Source organism: Protopterus annectens, chromosome 2.part0 (assembly GCF_019279795.1).
Source record: "Protopterus annectens isolate FY-2018-M chromosome 2.part0, PAN1.0, whole genome shotgun sequence".
Lineage (NCBI taxonomy): Eukaryota > Metazoa > Chordata > Ceratodontiformes > Protopteridae > Protopterus > Protopterus annectens.
The window spans coordinates 1631498856-1631516462 of record NC_056728.1 but is presented as its reverse complement, the minus strand read 5'-3'; the positions used below and the strand labels follow the sequence as shown (position 1 = coordinate 1631516462).

General features: G+C 37.4%; 1 protein-coding gene across 1 annotated transcript in view; it reads right to left on the bottom strand.

Moving 5' to 3' along the window:
* Positions 1-17607, bottom strand: part of LOC122792862 (peroxidasin homolog) — a 1098019-nt gene that overhangs the window by 208803 nt on the left and 871609 nt on the right. Inside the window, exon 13 of the mRNA XM_044060421.1 lies at positions 16585-16723. Coding sequence (XP_043916356.1) covers positions 16585-16723 — 139 coding nt within the window. The remainder of the gene's footprint in view (positions 1-16584; positions 16724-17607) is intronic.

Sequence of the window (17607 nt, the reverse complement as noted above, 5' to 3'; positions counted from 1 at the left end):
ATTGAGTCATGAGTTTATCACATCATTCAGCTAAAATGCTTCTCCACTTTTCTTTCTAATTTCTCTAAATGCTTAAGGTTTTTCAGACTATGATATGGCTGGACCCCAAGGTTCATGAAATCTCTCTGCTTCAGTCTTTGATGTTTGTCAAACGTGTTCTTTTCCATACCTGCAATGTACTCAGAATTGCTGCCTTCTGGCTCTTTCTGTAGTTCATATAGCATCACTAGTACTACCAGCATACTTAAGTATACTTGGCATTTTTTTTCATTGCCTGGTGTCTCATTCTACTACAAGAAATGGCTGAATGGCCTTGTTCCACATTGCTTTGTTTTTTTTTTGTTTACTTGGGTGCTTGGATATATAACTTCATTATGTCTATATATACAGATATAGATATTGGGTCCATATCATATCATCAAAGGTTCAACTCAGTTAACTTCCGTTCATCAAACCAAAAACAGCGAATGTTCACTTAAGCAAATATTGAGATCAGGGAATGTTTTACACAGGGAATAGAATCAGTTGACCAACATTGCAACCGTCACACACACCGCACTATGTCAAAGCCACCTAGGTGAGAGGCTGTGCACCCCACACCCTCCCCACCTATATGTACCAACAACAAGATCACACTACAGTAGGGAAAAGGGCAAATTTCCTGATGTTGGCCAACTAATTTCATTTCCTGTGTAAAACATTTGATGATGTGAAAGTTCCTTAAGTGAACATTCGCTGTTTTCAGTTTGACGAGTTGGGGTTCGCTGAGTTGAACCTTTGATTGCATGCTATAGACTTAGATATATATATAGATATAGATATAGATATCTATATGTGTGTGTGTATGTATATATATATATATATATATATATATATATATATATATATATATATATATATATATATATATATATATATATATATATATGCATACATATTAACAAAAGCATTTATTTATATCTGCAGCCTTATGTATGGCAGTCACCCAATTCAGGCGCCATTTTATTCTAAACTCTCTGCAGATTGCATAGATTCACACTCCAATGCTCTCTGACTAGTCCTTACTGTAATGTTTTATGACAGGTCAAAAATACCAGCTAAAGAAATGTATTTCACCTTGTGTAGTACATGGTAATGGGAAGGAAAAATATAATGATGAAAAGTAAGATGAAGTGATAAAATGGGAGGTAGATACACAACAGTATGCATGAAGGAGAAATAGAAGTGGAGCACTGAAGTAAGCTGGAGTAGGAGACTGGCCTGGCTATTTAGCACTGTATTGAGAAGGGTGTAATCTGTAAAAGAATAGCCTTATCTGCTAGAAATATATTTGGCATCATATTTAGCAGCAGGACACTAGTAATAGAGAGTAGCTTAACATACCACTATCCATGAGGAGTCTCTTCTCTTCTGAAGTGCTGAGACCTTATATTTTTATATTAAGTTTGGGGTAGAGGAGACAAAGCATCTTGTTTGTAGAAGATAGAACTGTGCAAATGACATTTGATAAGGGTAGAGTTCACTCAAAACAGCTTTTGAATTTGTTAAGTTAATTCATCACACTTCTACACTAAACTTCTACATTTTTGAAAAAAATTGTCAAACAACAGTATGCTTTCAGACAGCCCACAATACGTGAGACTGAAAGTGTTTAAATCTATGAATCTGAAAATATGTACAAACAAAAAAGATTAAAAAATGTATTGGTATAGAATTTTTCCCTGTCAGTGCATGTCTACAGCTAGTGTTGTTTGGCTTTGCTAGCCTAAATGCACCCCCAAATGACTCAAAAAGTAAAAATAAATCATGGTCATTCAGAAACCATGTAGCTGAAATGTATGTATGCCCTTAAGGTGGTCATTTGCAGATATCCCATGTACCTCTACTACATGAGGCTTAAGGTTTAGCACAGTGAAGACTCTAGCTTGACTGGGTCTTTTTTGCAGTTTTTATTAAATGGCTTGTCTGTGTGACCTTTTCAACCTTTAGTTTGGTTATTTACAGGCAGCAGACAATTTTATTTACTGTCATGATTTTTTTCTTTTGCAAAATGACGATGTAATAGTGCATGACTCATAATTCATATAGATCCCCCCTAAAAAAATCCTGTTGGCATTGCTTGCATAGCTTTATTGACAGGCTGTTTAATGTCAGACTCATTAATGTGTTTGTTCTTTTTTCCCATTCCTTCCTATGTGTCCCAAAATGAAGCCCCTTACTGATGTCTTATGGCATTAGTCTTCCTGCTGTGTTACCCAGGATGAAGAATACTCAAGGTCACCCTTATAGAAGCCAACACCCTAGCCCAAAGGTTCATAGAATTTATAAACTCAAATGCTATGGAACAACTTGTTACCACTCCCACAAGAGGGGAAAACATACTGGACCTGATCATCACCAACATGGGGACTCTATGCTCCAGACCAGAAGTGTATCCCTCACTGGTAAGATCAGACCATAAACTAATCTCACTGGATATTCACATCCCGACTCCACCCCCCTGCCCTAAAAACCACAGTGAAAAACTTCTCTAAAGCAAATTTCACACTCCTCAAAACCGAGGTGGAATCCTTCAAAGCCCCGGGCCTGTGGAAAATACGGCCCAGACCGCAGAATCCTTTATAAATGCATTCTATGAACACCTTCAGGAATGCATGGATCATGCAATCCCAAATAAAACCAAGACCCAATCCCCCAAAGGCAGACATCCTGTCTGGTGGACCCCAGCCATAAACAAACTATACAATAGAATGAGGAAGCTACTACATGATAGAGCAAAATCCCAAAAAGGGAAGGCATCTCTGATCAGTATTAGCAAGAAACTACAGGCACTCATAAAATCGTCTAAGGCCAGCTTCGAGAAAAAAACTGCACAGGACACTAAGTATAATCACAAGGCTTTCTTTAGTTATGTTAGGAACCTGGGTGGGAATTCCCAGATATGCTCAGAATTAGTCCAAAATGACAAAAAATACACCAAACCCACAGACATTGCCAACATCCTAGCTGACAGGTTCAGCGCAAACTTCTCCCCCCCCCAACCAAAAGGGCAAATATCTATCCCAGCAGAGTGCTGCCCTCTGACATCTCAGATGCTAAGGTAAGAGCTGCCCTCTCCAAAGCAAAAAACACAGCATCAATGGGACCAGATGGTGTCCCGGGCTGCATCCTACATGAACTCCAAGAAGAGCTAAACCCAAACATAAAACTACTGTTCAATCTCAGCCTTACTACAGGATATGTACCCAAAGAGTGGCGTACAGCAACAGTGGTCCCTCTCCACAAAGGTGGTGCCTCAACGGATCCTGGAAACTATCACCCCATAAGCCTGACTAGCTTGGTCTGCAAAGCTATGGAAAGGATCATCATGGACCTCATAAATAAAGATATTGGGGACCTACAGACACTGGATCCCATCCAGTTCAGCTTTGTTAAGGGCAGATCCTGCATCTTAGACCTGGTTGATTTCTTTGAAACAGTCACCAAGGCCATTGACGAGGGGAAGGTGGTCCACACAGCCTACCTGGACCTCGCAAAAGCCTTCGATACAATACCCCACTCAGGCATTATAGATAAGCTCACCAGCTTAAATATAAACCCCTATATCACTAGATGGGTTGCAAACTGGCTCAAGGACAGAACCCATATGGTTAGAATTGCTGGAGCCATGTCAGACTCCAAACCAGTTACAAGTGGCATCCCACAAGGCTCAGTCCTGGGACCTCTCTTGTTTGGTATATATTTCTCAGAGGTACAGGCCAACATGGAAGGACTGTGGCTGACCAAGTTCGCAGATGACTGCAAACTGGGCACCATAATCGACTCTCCAGCCGACACAAGCATCCTCCAAAAGGGCCTCATAGAAACAGACAACTGGTGCCAGAGCCATGGCCTCAAGCTAAACGCCAAAAAGTGTATAGTCATCCCCTTTGGCAAAGACAAAGTGCCCACAAATTATCACATAGGTGGAAATCCATTAAGTACAGAAGAAGTAATTAGGGACCTGGGGACCCAAGTTGATAGCAATCTCTCATTTGACAACCACGTGGCCAAAGTGGTTAGAAAAACATTTTATATAGCCCACCTAATCATGAAGGGATTCACATCTAGATCAGGGGAGGTCATCGTGCCTCTTTACTCATCCCTCATCAGGCCCATAATTGAGCACAATGCCCCTTTTGGGATGTACCTTACCAGACACCTGCAGCAACTGGAAAGACCCCAAAAGTACCTCACCAAGAGGATCAAAGTGCTCAAACAGATGCCATATGCTGCCTGGTTAAAGAAACTCGAGCTCTACTCAGTGGCATACCACCTGCTCAGAGGCGATATGTGCCTGACGTATAAAGCCATGTCCAACCTGGAATTAATGGGCATGCTGCACCTCAGAAAATCCAAATCCCATCGAACTAAGCGCTCAAGAGACTTGAACCTCAGCACTGAAATAAATAGGACATGCTGGAGGGACAAATTCATAACCCAGAGGCTCCCTTCACTCTGGAATAAAATCCCAGTCCAGGTTAGGCAGAGTCCCTCATTGACTCTCTTCAAGAGGAATCTTGATGAGTGGATGGGAGATCGTAGGTTTACCCCCGGTATCACTTCTGTGTCACTGTTAGACAGAGGCACAGTATACTAACCTTGAAAAAGGGCATTTCAAAATTAATTTAAAATGGGTGGCGAAAGCCAAACACACTCTGGCTAGGCTTATAAATGCCCTAGGGCAGATAGCCTAGTATGAACCTATGAACCTAAGTGTACTACTTACAGGACCAACATTTCCATATGACTGACAGCAGATTCCTCACAAAATCTTGAGGTAAACCAAATAATGTCTCTATAATCATGGATACTGAACAGTGCTTAAGAATAGGAAAGTAACAAAGCATTGCAGTATATAAACAAAGAAAATTATGCAAAATTAAAATTCAATAAAACTAACAAACAGCTTTCACTCTAAAGGCATTTTTAGTGCATATAGGATAATTTGCCTTCCACCTTGTCTTTCTTATCCTGCTGTTTCTTCTTGCATTTTAACTGATCTTTCAGCAATAAATATAATAAAAAACAGATTTTACTGCTTCCTGGGAAGCAACCACAATCTCCACTTCAATGTATCCTTTGGTCCTGTTAAGATTTTGTCAGGTGTTTAAAGAAAATTAGACCTTTAATGTAAGAGTTTTTTTTTACTTAATTTAATCTTGTATCCTCACAAACTGCTCAGGTGCTGCTTACTTTGCTGTGGATTACATCTCATTTTTACATTAAAATCTTCTTTTCCTTATCTTTAAATGAGCAATACTAGTCAGTCTGAATTACACCCAATCATGAATACTGTTCATTTTGACTCTGTAATACCATAGCATTATGTATAAATAAGCTCACCTATGCTGGCAAAGGTTGTTTTAACATGATCCACAAATTTAATTTGTTTTACAGAATGCAAAAGAGAGAATGTAAGATTATAACTTTTTTCTCATTTTTGGAAATATGAGCATAGATGGCAAATCATATTCTCAGAGTAAACATAACTTTCTAATGTTTTATGTAGCTACTGAAAGGAGGCCTAAAGAAAAAAACTTAACAAGTCTTTCTTTTTTGCTAGTATAAATACCTTAGGTGTATACTTTTTACAAACTTGTGGATGCAAGTTCATTTTCAATCCTAGGCTTTAGTGCTTAACAGAACCAAGTTACAAACAGTCTCAGGTGATGATGTCTCATTTTTATCAGCAGATAAGTCAAATTCAGTATTACTTATAAAAATGATTGGAGTTCTTAGAACTACAAATGTCCACCACAGTTCCACTATAAGTGAACAAATGGCAACTCACAGATGTAACAAATCCCTGAGGCCAACTCACTGAAAACATTGTCCCAAAACACTATATTTTTGTGTTTTTTTTTTTTTTTGGTTCCCTGCACCTCCCATAACTGATATAGTCAACATCTCTGATGCACTTTAAGAGGGAAGGGGGCAAACACCAGAAAATGCATGATTCTCCAACAGTGCTTCTCTGTGAAGATGCTAATAGTATCTGGCAATCATGTTTCAGGGAGTTGAGGCTCTGTGATTTCTGTTTCATCAAGCAATAGTGTAACTGTCCACATATAATAATCAACTCAATCCTTCATTTTATAATTTAAACTTATTTATTGGCACAACTTTATTGTTGGGGTGATTTTAACGGTATTCAATTACCTGTTACTGAAGAGTCTTTCCATTAAAATATTATCACAGTTTCATAAGTCAATAATTATATATTACTCCTAATAGGAATAACTGGGATCATACCATAGATAATTGCAGGGATAATTCTCATTTTATTTATTTATTTATTTATTTTCATTTGTTTACTGGGGTACACTGATTATCTGACCAATATCAGGCTCAGCTCTGTGAAATAAAAAATCATTTCATAAAAAAAAAATATTGAAATGTAAGCAAACAACAGAATAGTTCAGACTAATTACATAGCAAAACTGTAATATTCATTCCATTGAACAAGCACAGTGCAGCATTCAATCACGCAGAATATAATGCACAATAATATACATTATTGAGTCAATCTTCAGTGAACCTTGAATGAAGGAAAAAGATTTGGAACGTACGCAGGTTAGGTGATAGGTCCTGTGTTGAAGGAGGAGCATTAGGCTTGGATGAAGAAGTGCTTTTTGAGTTCCATTCTGAACTTGGATTATGTGTAGATTTCCTTAATGTTAATAGGTAGAGCTTGCCAAAGAGTAGGCACCTGAGAAGAAAAAGCATGTGCAGTACTGAGGAGTTTGCTTCTAGGGGTAATGTGAGCTGGTGTGGCATGTAAATAGTATCTCAGGTTGCACATGAAGTTTACCTGCAAGGGGAGTAAATGTGTGGAGTTGGAGAAATTTGTAGTTCCGGCATGATAAAAGGAGTTTAGAGCATTGTTTTATGGTAAACATTTAGCTTTTTCTAGGATGATAAGGTAATGCTCACAGAGAGGTGAGTCTGTAATGAATCACCAAATGCGGCTAGAGATAGACTGGTGTGTGCATTGTTTTTCTTGGATGTAGAAGCAAAATATTATGATCACATATGTAAGTTGAAAAAGAAGACATCCTCTGTCAATGGCTGCTCTGGGTGGTTGGGTTAGAAAAGGGGAGACATTTTTGGCCCAGAAAAGAAGGGAGTTTATTTTAGCTCTGACTTTGTCTATGTGGAAATGGAAATTTAGTGACTGATCGCGCTACAGTCCTAAGTATTTGAAGGTGAAGTTTGTCTATGTGGAATGATTGTGTAGATCAAAGATAGTTAGAGAGTCAGGTGCTTGGTGAATTTTCTGTGGAGTTCCAAAAAGCATAGTTTAGTTGTGGTGTGGTTGAGAAGTAGTTTATGATTTATGAGCCATCGGTGGAGCTCATGTAAATCTGACTGGAGTTGTCATTGAATGCTGGTATGATTTTGACCTGATTAGTAAATGACCATGTCATCAACATAGAGAATAAGCAGGAAATTTGGTATGTCTCATACCAGACTTAAGCAGCAATCATTTTGATAAACTAGTATTGCATAATTATTTTTAAATGAGCTAAATATTTCAACTCTGCTCTGGCATTCTGATTATAGTTCTATAATATTTTCTTTAGAAAAATCATCCATGGAAAAAAAACTTATTTATTACATTAATTGCTATAATTCAGGCTATCACACTTTGTCATCCTTTATTATTAATATTGAAAGGCATTATTTTAAAGACAATCCTGACCTCAAGTTTTATTGGAAACTCTTGACAATTTGTATCATGAAGAATATTCCCATGTTAAGAAGTTAGAGTAGTAAATTTTATATTAGGAAAAGTCCATGGTGGAAAAAATAACTTGTTTTGCTTTCTTTAAAGAAAGTAAAGAATGTGAAGAAATGTTAGAAGTCACTCTTCAAAGTAAAACAAATTATCACTGAGTAAAAGCTATATAAACCTAACATTAGTAATTTAGAAATATAAACAAACATCTGAATAGGGTCTATTAATCCTGTTTAAAAGTAATAAACTTTTTTTTTTTGAATTGTGTAAATAGCCTAAGAAAGTCTAAAATTATCTTTGGCCTAATCTAACTTCTAAGGGATTAATAAATGAAGAAGAAATGACTGTAATCATTTTTAGCGTAGGCTTTATAAAATGTACATACTAGATACTGCAAACAGCATCCCATGCCCTGACACTTAACAGGACTTGTGATCTAATTCCCATTATAACCAAGTGCACTATATGAAAATATCTCTGTAAAGTTAAAAGTACAAAAAGAACAGAACTAGCCAGCACCATGGCATAATGGAATGAAGCCCTAACTATAGCCCGGGTGGCTTTGGCATCTGAGGTGTTAGCAGGGAGGAATGGGCATGACCATCCTGTAGGGGAGAATATTCATAACTGCTGTTTGACCATATATTGTTCTTCTCTAATGCAGGAAAGGGACTTTGAGATTTAATGGTATGGTTTCTTATGTTGTTTTGGTCTGATATTTATCCAGTTTTGCATGAAGGCTATAAATATGTTATATTCATGTTTAGAATTTGTTAACTATACTTGTTCTAATGTTTACGTTTAACCTATGTTATAATATCAGATGGCATCTGAACATATTTTAATTTTAGAAAGCTTTTTTTGTTAATTAATAGATGTCCATTTTAAGACACCAGTTGAGATAAGATCTTCTTAAGCCTTTGAAATATAATATATATCCACTGGTTAATACTATATAGAATTTGATGATTCAATGTGTTTTTGTAAGACTAAATCTAATGGCTAGTTTTTTATTTGTTTAAGAATATCAGTTAATATCTGACTGAAACAATGAAAACATAACAAAAGTAAAGTCGAAATTATAGGTAGTGAAACTGATGCACTGGAATTATATGTCATCCTAACATACACTGTGTATTGTATTGAATGAATATTTATTTTACTTCATTTATTTTGCATTTGTTGACCGGGTTTATCCACCTGAGCTTGACAGCTCTTTTTCAGCGGAGACCCGAGGAGAAAAGCTCCAAAATAGTACATGCTAGTATTTATACAGGCTTTTACAGTAGTAAAGTAAATAGCATTAAAGTTAATTAATAGATAATATATTCAGATAAATACATCAAAAAGCATGTTTGCACTTAGAAAACATTCAAATATAATGTGTACAAATAGTCTGAGGTTCTGAATGTTGAAAGAGAAAGAAAAATGCATACAGTCAATACAGACAATAAATTATTATACTTACGGTGTTTAAGCTGTACATAGTCTAGGTAATTGTTTAGTAGATGCTTAGTTTGGGATTATTATGATGCTGGAAGACACTAAAGGAAGGGTAATAGATAGTGAGCTGAGAAAGGTATATAGGTGCATTAGGAAAAGAGTGAGAAATATGCATATTGGTAATATGGAATTTGACGTTGATCCTGTCAGGTATAAGGAAAATACTTAGGATAGGTTGTCAGTTTATGGGGGATGGGTACAGTGGCAGGTCCATTGAGATTTCAGGTATTCTTTTGTGGCAGACTTGAATTAGTTGGCTTTAGTGAGGACTCTTATTTCTAGTGGATGTTTATTCCAAGACTTGGATGGATTATAACTATAAAGGTTGCAGCCTGTTTTGTTTTTAGGTTTATGAATCTGTAGTAGGTCTAGATCAGAGCGTCTTAGGTGGAGTATAGCAGGAAAGTAGTGTAGATAGGTAGAGGCAGAATGATGGTTAATATAAGGGTGGAGTATAGCAGGAAATTAGTGTAGATAGGTAGGGGCAGGATGATGGTTAATATAAGGGTGGAATATAGCAGGAAATTAGTGCAGATAGGTAGGGGCAGAATGATGGTCAATATAAGGGTGGAGTATAGCAGGAAATTAGTATAGATAGGTAGGGACAGAATGATGGTTAATATAAGGGTGGAGTATAGCAGGAAATTAGTGTAGATAGGTAGAGTCAGAATGATGGTTAATATAAGGGTGGAGTATAGCAGGAAATTAGTGTAAATAGGTAGGGGCAGAATGATGGTTAATATAAGGGTGGAGTATAGCAGGAAATTAGTGTAGATAGGTAGAGGCAGAATGATGGTTAATATAAGGGTGGAGTATAGCAGGAAATTAGTGTAGATAGGTAGGGGCAGAATGATGGTTAATATAAGGATGGAGTATAGCAGGAAATTAGTGTAGATAGGTAGGGGCAGAATGATGGTTAATATAAGGGTGGAGTATAGCAGGAAATTAGTGTAGATAGGTAGGGGCAGAATGATGGTTAATATAAGGATGGAGTATAGCAGGAAATTAGTGTAGATAGGTAGGGGCAGAATGATGGTTAATATAAGGGTGGAGTATAGCAGGAAATTAGTGTAGATAGGTAGGGGCAGAATGATGGTTAATATAAGGGTGGAGTATAGCAGGAAATTAGTGTAGATAGGTAGGGGCAGAATGATGGTTAATATAAGGGTGGAGTATAGCAGGAAATTAGTGTAGATAGGTAGGGGCAAAATGATGGTTAATATAATATGGAATGGATAATTAGAAGCTGGGAGAGGAGAAGCCGATGAGCAAATTCAAGCCAGTTCAGAATGTTTAGAGAGAGACAGTGATGTGATTTATAATGTTGGTTTGCTGCAAATCTGGCCACCTTGTTATATGTAGATTCTAGTTTAGTTAGTAGTGGTGAGTTGGCATTAGTGAGAATTTGGGAGCTATATAGTCAGCTTGAAAGTAGGTAATCATGAACATGGGATATTTTAGCTTTGTTGGTGAGGAACTTTTTGTTTGTGTATAGAAGGCTGAGTTTTTGATGGGTTTTACTAATGCAATGGTTTACGTGTAGATCGAATTTTAGTTTGTCATCAATTATGACACCTAGAACCTTAATGGATGTTTCAGCTATGATAGGAGTGATGTTTAAAGAGAGTATGTAAAAAGTGGATTTAAAGTTCAGTTCTTAGGAAGAAAAAGTAATAGTTTTTTTAGGGTTTAGAATAAGATGGTTATTGAAGAGCCAGGTTTCTACAGAGTTAAAGGAAGACTGAGTGAGTGTTAGGAGTTTTGAGGGAGTGTCTGCAACAGAGATTAGTGTAGAGTCATCAGCATATTGGACCAGTGATGACTAAGGACAAGAAGTGTAGAGGTGGTTAGTGAAGATATTAAAGAGTACTAGACCTAGAATAGAATCCTGAGGTACACCAGTATTAACAGACAGAGGAGGGGAGATAGCAGAAAGCCACTTTACTGATTGTTTTTGTTCAGAGAGATCGCTAGAAAAACAGGCAATAGCAGAGGTAGGTAGTTGAGGTTAGTTAATTTGTTCAGGAGGAGGGGGTGGGTGACAGTTTTGAAGGCCTTTGAAAGATCAAGGAACACACAAGAAACTAACTTGTTGTTATCTCTGGCTACAGAGATAGTGTTGATGAAGGATAGAAGGGCAGTAGTAGTACTATGTTTTAGGCAAAAGCCATGTTGTGTGGGAGTAAGTAGAATTTCTTGCAACAGGTACTGCATGATTTGGTTATCTATGCATTTTTCTAAGATCTTTCAGAGGGGTGAAAGAATAGCAATAGGTCTGAAATTAGTAATTTTCTGTGGACCTTCCCCCTTTGTGTATAGGTAGAGTGTAAAATTCTTTCCAGATAGAGGGAACTTTCGATTCAGAGATGGAGTGATTTATTAGGATAGACACAGGAATAGCTAGAGTGTTAGCTGCTACTTGAAGGAAGTAAGAAAGAATGTTGTCAGCAGATGAAGAGCAAGGTTTTAATTTGCAGAACAGGGATTTAATATAATTAGTAGATAAAGGTTTAGGGAAAATTGTTTTGGAGTTTAGAGTAGAGGAAGGGTATGGTGAGATTTCAGTGTTTGCAGTAGAAGAGTCTGATGGTATAATTTTCTCAATGGATTCAATGAAGTGGGAATTGAAAATAGTTGCATTTACTTGTGGAGTATTAGCTGGGCAAGGGTTAGGAGACAACGGGTTGCCAGGATGGAGTATTTGATTAATTGCATACCAAAATTTGGAAGGATTTAATTTCTGTGGTGTTAGTGGGTTGCTATAGAAATCTTTTTTATCTTTATTTATTTGTTTTTTTGTTTGATTTCTAAGTTCCTTATATGTTTGCAGGTATATGGATGACTTAGTTTTTGCTCATTTTTCGACATCCTGTCTCTAGATTTCATCAGTTTTTGGGTAGAGTTTGTTAGCCAAGTGGATTTATTGTATTTTATTCATACTGTGCAGATGGGAGCTAGTGAGTTTAGGATATTCAGGAAGGTAGTTTTAATTGTGTGAACATCCTCTTCAAGTGGTATTTGGTTTAGGAAAGACCAATTGATTTTAGAGAGAAAGGAATTAAAAAATGTCTGGGTGAAAGTTTGTTAGACTACGACATGTTATTTATTTGTGTAGTTTAGGAGAATGTGAGTTGAATCTAAGCACTTTTACTGGAGAGTGATTGCTTAGGGAGTCAGGTAGGTTTGTAGGGTTATGATATTTACGTGAGTTGGATACTAATATCCAGTCACGGAGAGAGGTAGAGTTGTGAGGTTTGTTTGTATGGGTGTGTGTTGAAATCAACTGTGTAAAACCTTGCAAGCTAATAGATAAATTAGAGTTGGGAGAGCAGATGGATAGCCAGTATATTTTCTAGTAAGGGGATGTTGTCCCCTGGAGGAATATGGATTGCTGCCACAGTGACAGTTACATGACTGTTAAGTTTAAGATTAGCAGTCAGTATTTCAGCAGGCTGAAAAGGATAGTTTAGTTTGAGTAGAGCTGTGACAGTGAGGTGGTTGGAGTAGACAATAGCTACTCCTCCCCCTTTTCTCTTTTGGTGGTCTAGTCACAGTAAATTATAGCCTGGATGAAGTATGTCTGTCTCAGGAATATGAGGCTTTAGCCAGGTTTCTGTAAGGATGATGATATCAGGGGAGTGATTTGCCACCCAGGCATGAAATTCACTGATTTTATTTAGTACACTTATGATATTTACTGAGTAAAAAGATATATATTTTATAGGGGGGGGGGTAGACTGACCTGAGTATAGGGGTTAGGGTTGTTGGTTGAAGTGGATGCGGTAGGGACAAGGTTTGGGTGGATATCACCTGATAGTAGTAGAGTTTTTAAGAGGATATGGATGTCATTAAGTGGAAGGTAGTAGTAGAGTTACGTGATTTTAGGTTTAGTAAAGTTTTATGAGTGTGGGTGCAGTTTGATTTTTGTAAGAACTTGCTCGTGGATGAAGTTATAGAGGATTTTATGAATGAGTAAAGAGGATGTGGGGTGTTATTTGATGGAGTGTGGCTTGTTGATTGGTAAGTAGTTATAGGGTGATTTTCATAGAAAGTTAGATAGTACAGGAGTAGTAAGGGGAACACATAGAAGACTATATGCCATTTATGGAACATGTTTGTAAGGGAGAGGTTGCAGATTTTTCTCTATGCAGACACAGTGACATCAAGAGCAATGACAATTGCTTCTGGAGAAGTAGAGAAAGGTAGAGTAGTGAATTGGAAGAACTTTAGTGGAGTGATTATGTGAGTATGTGTGGAGTATTGGTTGGGTCTGATTGGTCAGGGGAACAGGAAATAAGGTGGAGGAAAGGGAAGGCGTAAAAGTGAGGTTAGCTATAAAAGAAATTATATAGGGGTGGATGGGAATGAGGGTATGGTAGGGGAGTGGAGTGAGCCTGAGTGTAAGCGAGGGTGAACAGAGCGAGGCTACATCCTAGTAGTTCCCGAGTATAAAGAGCAAATAAACAATCAGAGAGAGATTCTCTAAGGGAATCTGGTGAGTACAGTTCTTTAGCAAAAGAAGTCTTGTAGTAGGCCAGATTGTTAGAAATAACAGGCTCATGTTTAGTCTTAAGGCTGAGGTGTCTTGCTATGAGGGAAACCTTTTTGTGAGCATGAAGAACAGCATGCAGGTCTGAGGGAGAGAATGTGGTGTGTGTGGTTATTACAGCAGACAAGGAGTAAGAAGAAAAGTAGTACTAGTAGAAGGCCAAAAAGACACAGCGGTTAGAGAAAGAAGGGGAAGAGAGGAGGGTCTGGATCTGGCGGCAGTAGGAGAGAGCCGGGTTTTCCAATATGTCTAGCTAAAGCAGTAAAGTATACATCAAGCAGGTAAGATAAGGTGCATACAGTGGATAACAGGCTGTTTTGGAGTTGCTTGAACAGAGCAAGAACTTGTCAGGGTGGTGGCTGTTCTATGGTGACAGGGTGGGTTTATCAGTAGCTGGATGTCAGACAGCAGGTCCTGAGAGAAAAGGGGAAGAAGAATGGTATTAGAGTACTAGGATAGAACTACTTAGACAACCATAGACAATGGATAGAAAGTGTGGGGGGGGCTGTGGTGAGAAAAGAGAAGACGATAATCAGTAGTACGTAGTGTTATATAAAAAAGGGAAACAGCATGAGAATTAGGCATTAGCAGAGAAAAAGAAGAGACAGAGATGAGAGTAGAAACTAGTCCAAAATCTCTATAAAAAGGCAGTTAAAATTTAAAAGTCACAACAGCTGTTATAAGCACACGTTCATCATGTTGGTGCAGCAATAGACTAGAGCGAGCAAGTACACATTGACAAGGGTACTTTCAGTGTGGTTGAATCATCATGTGTAATTCACATTAACAGAAAAAAAAAAACAAAAACAGTATCTTTGGAGTACATCCAACAAACGCTAATGGCATATTCTTTTGGCAGGCTACAACTAGTGCACCAGATTCAGGTGACGACAAGTAATCTAACTAATTGGTACAGTAATATCAAAAATCCGCAACAACATGGGATATGTATTATACAAGCGGGGCCAAGGGATCCTTAGCCTCGGTAAATAATTCACCCACTAATAATGGTTAATTGAGTGGTATGGCAGACCAAGTTTGTCCAAAGCTACTACACCACAACTGGTTGAGTTATAGGAGTAGAATTCTATGAGCTAACCATGTTAAGTCTACAGGAAGTAATAGGGGAATAACACACACTAGAACTATGTTTGACGCATTCTGTTAGACACAGTATTACAATCCTAAATGCGCTTTGGTCCACAGGTTTGGCAAACAAATGCACAAGGAATATAAGATTGATAGCAATTTTCTAAGCAGTATTGACAAAATTGAACAGAGCAATTTCTGAACTATGTAACAAACAACAACTGCTGAATGGGTTCATAGGCATATACAAGCAAAGTGTTTACAAGTCTTTAATATACATTATATATTAGATGGAATAGTACATTCTCAATATATAGAAGTAGAATACAGCAGTCTGTAAATAAACATACAACTTTAGCAACATATGTATAAAAAAACTAGTCTCTAAATATGAGGATGTTCTGACCTGTATTGCATTTAACAACTCTAGGCTGATAGGATGTACAGAAAGACCAGCGAGTCCTTCTACCACCAGATGCCAGGGGAAATAGAGTGGAAGGGTAATGGTAACAAAATGCCAGGTAGGGACTTTTAAATGCCACACAGTTGCATGGGAGGAGGAAGGGTGAGGTAATTAGCAGGAAACAGAGAGGTGGGAGATAAGACTATTCTCGCAATCTAGTAGTTCACGAGTAAAGAGAACAAAAAACAATCAGCGAGAGATTCTCTAAGGGAATCTGGTGAGTACAGTTCTTTAGCGAAAGAAGTCTTGTAGTAGACCAGATTGTTAGAAATAACAGGCTCGTGTTTAGTCTTAAGGCTGAGGTGTCTTGCTATGAGGGATAACTTTTTGTGAGCATGAAGAACCGCATGCAGGTCTGATGGACAGAATATGGTGTGTGGGGTTATTACAGCAGGTGAGGAGTAAGGGGAAAAGCAGTACTAGTAGAAGGCCAAAAAGACACAGTGGTTAGGGAAAGAAGGGGAGGGGAGGAAGGACTGGATCTGGCGGCTGTAAGAGGTAACCAGGTTTTCCAATATGTCTAGCTACAACAATAAAGTATACATCAAGCAGGTAAGATAAGGTGCATGCAGTGGATAACAGGCTGTTTTGGAGTTGCTTGAGCAAGGCAAACACTTGTCAGGGTGGTGGCTGTTCTGTGGTGACTGGGTGGGTTTATCAGTAGCTGGATGTCAGACAGCAGGTCAGTGGATAACAGGCCATTTTGGAGTGCTTGAGGAAGGCATGAGGAAACCTATGAAAACCTTTTAAAATACTTTATTTTCTTCAGTCTTCTGCTTTAACTGACAATTTTAGCAAAATTCAGTGGAAGATAACAAACACATATTTTACCTGATATGCAGAAAATATCTAGCTGTTGGAACTCTGTCTATCTGTGTATCTGTCTATTACACTATCTCTCTATCAGGGATTCAGTCAATGTGTCCATCTATCCTTAATGACAGCTAAACAATCACTATAGTCCAAGCATAGTCCAAGCAGTGTGATAGATCAAGCAGCTTGCTTAAACCAGACTTTTAGTGGCAAAGAAAGGCCTTAATTTTTATAGTATATGTTCTCACTGAAACGGAGTGCAAAATACCTAGAAATGATAAATATAAATGATAGCATAGATAGATCGATGGAAGAATGACACTCTGCAAGCAGTCATAATGTATATAAACACACAGTGCATCTTGAAGAAAATGAAAAAGAATTGACCTGCTTCCTAAGTGAAGAGATTGCTCGGTGCACGTCCTCCACAAAGAGATTAAAATCCTCAACATAAAGAAGCAGTGGATTTGAACTAGCAGTTTCATTTCTCTGCACACGCTTTAACAGATTTTCATCAGGTGTGTATCTACGGTTTGAAAAAAAATATATCATCACTGAAATTAAAATAAAATTATTCCTTATCATAAGAGAAATATTCTAATACTAGAATGTTGTTGTTACTGAAAACCTTTTAACAGGACAGTTGATAAAATATTTAACATAAAAATATTTTAACAGGACAGGTGATAAACTATTCAACATACAAACATTTCAAGTGACAAATATCTTTTCATTCACCCCCTCATATCAACTTATTTTCACTTAGTTATTGATGCAAATTTAGCATTTTGTGTAATTTAATTTTGAAACTCATATACTTTGAGGTATAATGATGTGGCAATAAGTCTCATTAGCCAGCAAACTATACTAACTTTCCAGTCTATGATTCATTATATTGTCAGGCATACTGTATCCATCCATCCCAAGCGTATGCAAAATATGAAAGAATGCTACTTTATTTAAAATGTCGCAGTGCCTTCCCAACTGCATTACAGGCTGCTGCAACAAATTCTTATAATATATAAGTTCTGCCCCATTTAAGTGAAAATGTGGAAATAATTCAACATTCTTAAGTGCCCTTCAAGCCAAAACTAATATTTAGCAAAAAAGTTCCTCCCTATTTCAGCATAACACTCCTGTAACATATCTCATTGAGAAAATGTAAATACATGTGTCAATAAAGCTGTTTTTTGTACATATATAGAATAACTACTAAAAACTATTTATTTATGTATGTATGTATGTATGCATGTATTTATTTATGTTTCTTTGATTATCCAGATGGTCCAGCTGGGCCAAACAAGAAAGCTCCACATAATTTCACATTTTAAAGAAAAAAATGTAAAACAACAAATAAAACTATAGTACAATACAACTAGACAAAATGAATGACTTTGCACAGTGATTGTT